The sequence below is a fragment of the Bison bison genome, unplaced genomic scaffold (assembly GCF_000754665.1).
Source record: "Bison bison bison isolate TAMUID 2011002044 unplaced genomic scaffold, Bison_UMD1.0 scf7180017864174, whole genome shotgun sequence".
NCBI classification, from domain to species: Eukaryota; Metazoa; Chordata; class Mammalia; order Artiodactyla; family Bovidae; genus Bison; species Bison bison.
In genome coordinates this window covers 931,121-938,542 of record NW_011494746.1, presented here as the reverse complement: position 1 = coordinate 938,542, position 7,422 = coordinate 931,121, and the positions used below count along the sequence as shown (strand labels likewise).

General features: G+C 41.1%; 3 protein-coding genes across 3 annotated transcripts in view; 1 reads left to right on the top strand and 2 right to left on the bottom strand.

Annotated features, from left to right (window-relative positions):
* The window catches only part of MGAT2 (mannosyl (alpha-1,6-)-glycoprotein beta-1,2-N-acetylglucosaminyltransferase), a 3,265-nt gene extending 2,112 nt beyond the window's left edge, over window positions 1–1,153 (bottom strand). The window contains exons 1-2 of the mRNA XM_010842277.1: window positions 1,091–1,153; window positions 242–784 (exon numbers count right to left, since the gene is read on the bottom strand). Coding sequence (XP_010840579.1) covers window positions 242–784; window positions 1,091–1,153 — 606 coding nt within the window. The remainder of the gene's footprint in view (window positions 1–241; window positions 785–1,090) is intronic.
* RPL36AL (ribosomal protein L36a-like) lies at window positions 502–2,206 on the top strand. Its single transcript, XM_010842234.1, has 2 exons — window positions 502–589; window positions 1,756–2,206. Exon 2 carries the CDS (start codon window positions 1,787–1,789, stop codon window positions 2,105–2,107), a length of 321 nt encoding a protein of 106 aa, XP_010840536.1. The 5' UTR covers window positions 502–589; window positions 1,756–1,786; the 3' UTR covers window positions 2,108–2,206.
* A 2,215-nt stretch (window positions 2,207–4,421) lies between these two features.
* LRR1 (leucine rich repeat protein 1) overlaps window positions 4,422–7,422 on the bottom strand; it is a 25,672-nt gene continuing 22,671 nt past the window's right edge. Inside the window, exon 6 of the mRNA XM_010842276.1 lies at window positions 4,422–5,178. Coding sequence (XP_010840578.1) covers window positions 4,938–5,178 — 241 coding nt within the window. The 3' untranslated portion in view covers window positions 4,422–4,937. The remainder of the gene's footprint in view (window positions 5,179–7,422) is intronic.

Sequence of the window (7,422 nt, the reverse complement as noted above, 5' to 3'; positions counted from 1 at the left end):
AGTCGGAACTGGCCCCCGCAGCTGCCCTCGCTAACTCATCCCGGGCCCCGGGGGTCCGGGGACCCGCAGGTTTTCAGCTCCCCCGCGCCGCCCGGGCTCCACACATCTTCACCTGGCAACTGCAGCTCGGGCAGCGGCCCCGCCGCTAGGGGCAGCGGCACGGCGTCGCTTCGGTCCTCTCCATCCAGCACCGGTCCGGTAAGAAGCCCGACGCGGCCCCGCTGTACCTCGACTCCGTTACCTGCGCCTCCAGCGGCCCTGCGTCCTCGGCGCTCTCATCTCTATGCGGCCCCGGACATCCCGGAACGAGAAACACAGCCTCGCTTGGCCTCACTCCGGCGGCGACTGTCCTGACAAGCAGCGACTCGCCCGCCGAGCGCCGCGGCCCGGGGACCCACACCCCTCCGGCCCGCCCCTGGCCGTCGGTTGGCGCTTCCCGGACACGTCCGGAGACGCCCGGCTGTCGCTGCGCGCCACCTATTGGTTCGCAGCACTGCCGCTCAGGTTCAGTTCCTACTTCCGCCACGTCCCTCCCTTTCCGGTGAGGCGCGAGACGAGCGAGGCAGGAACGTGGACGTCGGGTCTCTCGGTAAGCCCGGTGCTGGGTGGTGGCTGTTACGCCGGAGCCTCCAGTCTTCAGGATTCGAGGCTGGGCCGGGCCGGGCCTGGTGAGCCCTGTTAGGAGAGGGAGGGTGAGGCCCACCGTCTTGGTTAGTGGATTTACAGAATTCACTTTTCCCTTCCGGAAAGGGCACTCGCATGGCGGCTGCTGGGCCTGGCGGCACTCATTAAGGACACGTCAGCCTTTAGGGCTTTTACGGGTGACGGTGCTCTGAAGGCAAAAGTGAAACTAGGCAGATGCAGTCCTCGAAGGGACTGGGCGGGCCGTGGCAGTCCGTGGCGGTGGCTCTACACCGCCCTCCGAGCCAGGCATGCACGGAAACTAGAACCTGGAGGGAAAGGGTGCGCTGAGAGTCGAAAATAAACTCTAGCTTCGGTCCTCTCTCTGCTGGAGAAAATCACACCATTACGCTTTAGTTGTTGGGCAACCACGATAAATTAAGCCCCAAAGGATCCCACTTTGTTGTACGCGGGACTGACCGTACTGGGCGTCCCTGTGCTGCTGCTCTTGCTGTTTTTCAGTGAGTCTCATTCTGTAAATCTGTCACGAGAGAGTATGTTCCTCGGTTCTTTGTCTCGTCACAACGAAGATTTGGAGCGACGGACATTAAAGCCCTCGGCGCGTCACAGCTCTGGGTCTTGGACATACCGTGCTACAGCTCTTTGGCAAATCAGTGTTACAGCTCCATTTTATTTAGGAGATAGCAGGAGAATCCATCCTCAAAGCGTGAGGGCATGCCAACCCAAAGACTGGAAGAGAGTGGAGGAGCGCGGGAGAGGTGGGGGCGGTGTGGAGAGAGAGAGAGAAAGAGCGCACGCACGCGGGAGAGTGAGTGAGTCAGTGAGAAAACGCTTTGGCTCCTCTTTTTATGTGTTTTTTCCTCCACCTGGGCCTGCCCTATGCAAATTGGGCTTAGCCAGGAGTGCTGTTTTGCCTGAAGTCTTCACTCTGGTCCTCGGACCTTCCTTGTTTTTTAGCCACGGCCATTTTGGACTCCTTTTCTCTATTCTACCTACCTAACAAATCTAAGCATTCCATCAAGTTGTGCACTTACTCATACGGAAAATGAGTATTGGTGGGTTTATACTTGCTGTTTCAAGTGTTCTAACTTTTGCTCCCGTGTTTTACAATAGTTTGCACCGCGAAGACACCTCTACTGCAAAGATGGTCAACGTACCTAAAACCCGCAGGACTTTCTGTAAGAAGTGTGGAAAGCATCAGCCTCACAAAGTGACCCAGTATAAGAAGGGCAAAGATTCCCTGTATGCCCAGGGAAAGAGGCGCTATGATCGGAAGCAAAGTGGCTACGGTGGGCAAACCAAGCCAATTTTCCGGAAGAAGGCTAAAACCACCAAGAAGATCGTGCTGAGACTTGAATGCGTTGAACCCAACTGCAGATCTAAGAGGATGCTGGCCATTAAGAGGTGCAAGCATTTTGAACTTGGAGGAGATAAGAAGAGAAAGGGCCAAGTGATCCAGTTCTAAGCTTTGGGATTCTTTTGTTCTTATGTTTTGAGAGGAAAATGTTGAAGTTACAGAAAAATTGCCTGAATGAGAATAAATATAGCGATATTCCTACTAAAATCTTTTGTATGTTTTACATTAGTTGCATGCCTAATATGGTTCTAAGTTAAAATAGTGGTAAATTATTTGTGGGTTAAAGTTCATCGTCTTCTCAAATTCATTATTTAAATTCCGTTCCACAAGAACTGGCATTTTGTATTTATATATAAAGAAGATAGGAGTCCCACCTCAAGTTTTCTGACTAGGTTATGGAGCTAAATCATAAAGAAGGGAAAAACTGATGGTTTACTTTTTCAGGTCAATTTCAAATATATATTTATGTTGGGTGAATTCATAATTATGATTGATGAGCTGCTGGGAAAGTTCTTAATCAGATTTTGAAAAAAAGTAAACGACGAGTGCTCAGCCATTAAAAAGAATGAAATAGTCCCCGTTTGCAATAACATGGGTGGACCTGGAGATTATCATACTATGTGAAGTAAGTCAGAGAAAGACATGCCATGGCTAAAACTGATACAAATGAATTTAAAATGTTACAAAACAGACTCAGATTGAGAACAAATTTCTGATGGGGGGAAGGGATAGAGTGGGAATTGGGGATTGACATGTACACACTGATAAATTTAAAACAGACAACCAACAAGGACCTACTGTATAGCACAAGGAATTCTGTTCAATATTCTGTAATGACCTAAGAAAATAATTTGAAAAATCCATGTATAACTGAATCACTTTGCTGTACACCTGAAACTAACACAATATTATTTGTGTTATGCTCCAATGTGAAATTAACACAATATTATTTGTGCTATGCTCCAATATGAAATTTTAAAAGTGAAGGGGATAAGCTAGATCTGTGTATAGTGGACTGAGTGAAACAGGATCCAAGTTGAAAAAATTAAAAGCTGACTTTGGGAATTCCCTAGTGGTCCAGTGGTTTGGACTCCATGCTTTCATTGCTAATAACATTGGTTTAATCCCTGGTTGGGGAATTAATATCCCACAATGGCTGCCAAAAAAAAACCCCTGACTTTTCTGCAAATGTACACTCCAGCAGGGACTACTAGCCACATATAGCTACTTAAATTAATGCAATGCCTCACTTACTACATTTATTGTTCAATAGCCACATGTGGCTAATGACCACCCTACTGAACAAGAGACAACAGTTCCATCAGTTTTTTGGACAGTACCTTTTTAGACCTCAGTCTTGAATGTAAGGTAGGAGTTGATAATTGACTTCTAACTACAAAAAGTTCTGAAGCTTGTGAAAAAAGCATGAGTTCATGACAACATAAATTCTTGTTTGAACCCTTTTGCGCATACTCTGGGGGGTACTCAAATGTTATAAATTGACTGTGGGGAGGGTTGAGGAGGTAAACAACTTTGACTGAATAAAACGGAAAGTAAGAATCAAAGAAGTGAGTCTAGTAAACACATAAAGGCAAGAAAGAAAAAGGAGTTTGAATATTGAGTGAAAGGAGAAATAAATTGGGAAGGGGTATGGGTTATAAGAACAAATTCTGCTTTCTGTACATGAATTTTAAGTAGGCTAAGATGCTTACATGGAGATGGCTTGAAGAGAGGAAGAATGCAAAGGGCTGTATAGGAATAACATGTTTAGCACTTATTCCCAACATACGCTATTACACCTGCATTTATTGAAATAATTCTCTACAGGAACATGTAAAAATCAGGTAAGCACTGAATTACTTTTAAATATGCCCCCCCCCCATCACTTTTTAAAGAACCATGTTTTTAAAGAAAGTTACTAAAATTTTATAATATTTTTGGTCAATATCTCAGTAATTTATGAGTTTAGGAAATCCTAAGATTCTTAAAATTCGTAGTTTCAAAGACCAAAAGTTGGTGTATAGCATAAGGAGCTCAAAGGCGGTGGGAGGCTCAAGAGTGAGGGGATATATGTATACATAGAGACTCCTACGGACAGAGGAGCCTGGCCGGCTACGTTGCAAAGAGTGACACGACTGAGTAACTCACACAATATAACAACAGCTAATTCACTATGTTGTACAGCAGAAACTACCAACACTGTAAAGCAATTATACTCCAATTTAAAAAAACCTGACCAACAGAAAAAGAACAACCCTCATAAAATACAGACTTAATCAGTAAAAAAGTGGCAATTTTCTCCTATTCCTATCCAACACCAAAACCTTATTCCAACCCTAAAAATGGAAAAAAAAAAAAAACCTAAAAATCACAACAAAGATTATGCGATTAATATAAAACTTTTAAGGCGGAAGTCTATTTGTCCAAAACAACTTCTACTTTATGTTTGGTGAATATAAAATTCTGTATATAGAAAAATATACCTGAAAATACAAGTGTTTAAAAACATGTAGTTTCATATTGAACAAATTTTCACTACAATTTAGACTATTAGTCCAAAGTATATTTTCTATATATAGAAACTCAATTTAACTTAAATGCAAGACAAAAATTAAGAAAATTCTATGAACAGAGTGGTTGGGATCAATATCTGTTTAACATTAAAAGATAACCCCACAACCGGAAATACTAGGCCAAAATCAACACAAGTGTGATAAACTAATAAAAGTTAACACCACAATAAAATTAACCAGGTTTTAATGAAATTAAGATTTTACAATCAAATGATTGAAAATGTTAGACTACCACACATTCTTCCCCTCAATCAAGTATACAAAATCTGTGGAAAGCTGCCCTTTCTCCAATTTGACATTTAAACCATAATTGAATCCCAAATTAGTCTGAGACTAAATGGAATTTCTTTTTGTGGTATCACCTATTACTTGAGCATATCACAAGAATTTACATAACAGGCTAGAGAACAGAAGTAAGAAATAATGGGTGCTTCAGTACCACCCATATTATCTACTAAGACCACAGTGTGAGCAACAGAGTGTAGATTCATGGTAGTAGTTCCTTGAATAAAACTGCTTATACTGTATCTTCCACAAACACAGGTTTTTGCAGTATCCAAATCTTGACAAAGATGGAAAGGAATGATATGAGAGCCATATGGAATCCTATTGGAAAAAAACAGTTTAAAGATATTTTTTAATGATTCAAAACTTCATGTATTAGGACATGAATTATTAGACACTGAATTATAACCATGAGAAAATAAAATTATTAATTCAGTATATTGTTTTTATTTTCCAAACTGGTACAAATGGGAAAAATATACTAAATAACAGCATATGACATAAGCCTAAGAGGATCTATACTACATAAAGTAGTTACCTTTCAGTATTGCCACTTAATAGTATAACCCACTGAATACAAGGAAAGAGTCATCAGTCCTTTATATAATTATACTGTATGACCAGTGTAACATAATTTAAATGTATGGCTCTCTCATACAATTCCTATAAATGGTAATGAGAGAATTTCTCAGTTCTATCTGTGAAGAAACATTTAAATAAATACATATACACTCCTAGGCATCAAGTGTTCAAAAGAGAATCCTAAACTGTGTGAAACAAATTTTTTAAATGTGATATTAGTTTTACTTTACTAAAGCAAGCAAGGGTCCTAACTGTGCTTAAATTAAGTCATCCACCCTCTTACTTAAAACTTCAGTGGCCCCCAATACAATTGCTCTCACCCTGCATAACACTGAGACAATCTTGAGATTGCCTGCCCAGTGCCCAGATCTCTCCTGCACCCTAAACACAATCATACCCCAAGCGCTTTGTGTCTCCCACACGCTTTTCTTTATTCTTTCTCTAGTACATGGGCTGGCACATTAACAGGTGTTCAGATCTTTTGCAACAAGTAAAACCTACTATTATAATTTAAACTGGTGCTGTTTTGTTTTGCCACACAGCATGTGGGATCTTAGTACCCTGACCTGTGCCCACTGCACTGGAAGTACAGTCTTAACCACTGGACTTCCAAGGAAGTTCCTAAACTAGTGTTTAAAACCCTAGTAGAAAAGTGCACATCAAATCAAAAATAGTGGCTTATTTATTAAAGGATGGGATTGACTTTGTTTACAATTTTTCATTTTTTCCACACGTACTAATCTGTTAACTTGTGTAAGTAACTTTAAAAACAAAAACAAAAAAAAACCACTTACTTATATTCCAGGCTTTTGGTTATAGACTAAGAAAAACAGGAAACAGTTAAAAACTATATTTTCTACCCAATGTAAGTCCCCACATATTTTTCTAAGACTATAACTTCAACAGCTAAATAGCAGAGATTGTTCTCATGGCTTTGGATCTATATTCTTAAACCAAGGGAGCTGGAAATTTGCAAAATTATACTTCAGTAAAGATCAGAGTCATCCTAGCCAATTTATGATCCTTTCAAGTTATCAGTGACCATTTACAGTATTTCTCACTTGGACATAATTTTCAAATTTGAATAAATATGTTTTTTTTTTTCATATGTAAGTCTCAGAGAAAGCAAAGAACAAGACACTTGGGAGTGGTTTATTGCCAAAAGACACCATTTAGAGTTATCTCAAATCAGCGGTTTTAACCTGAATCATGAGTATCACTTTCTGGAGACTTTAAAAAATTTATGACACACAGTAGGGGCCCATCTCTGGAGATTCTGAACTAGGTGATCTGAGGTAGAATCTATATGACCAGATCTAGGTATGTATTTCACATCTATATTATTTAGAAGTTCCTCTGCAACTAATGTGGAGAAGGCAATGGCACCCCACTCCAGTACTCTTGCCTGGAAAATCCCATGGACAGAGGAGCCTGGTGCGATGCAGTCCATGGGGTTGCTAAGAGTCGGACATGACTGAATCGACTTAGCAGCAGCAGCAGCAGCTACAACTAATGATAACACAATTAATGATTTTTAATTTGCCAAATAAGCAAATTACATGTATTTATAAATCCAGTGAGTATTTATTGAGACCTATTATGAACCAGGCACTGTTCTTGGCACTTACGTGTACTGTCACTTGAGAGATAATTTTAAACTCCTAGTTAAGAGTCAATACCTTAAACCAGCAGTCCTCAAGTGTGGTCCCCTGACCAGCATTATCAGCATCTCCTTGGAACTTGTTAGAGATGCAGTTTCTTCATCCCCACGACAAATTTACTGAATAAGAATCTCCAAGGGTTGGGACCAGCAATCTGCTTTAGTTAAGTACTGTGTTACAATAAGCATGATTGGTGATGCATTCTTCAACTTTCAAGGATCACTGCCTTAAAACAATAATGAGCCCTTAGTTACTTTTGGTGGTGGTGGTGGTTTAGTAACTAAGTCGTGTCTGACTCTTTGGACCCCATGGACCATAGCCT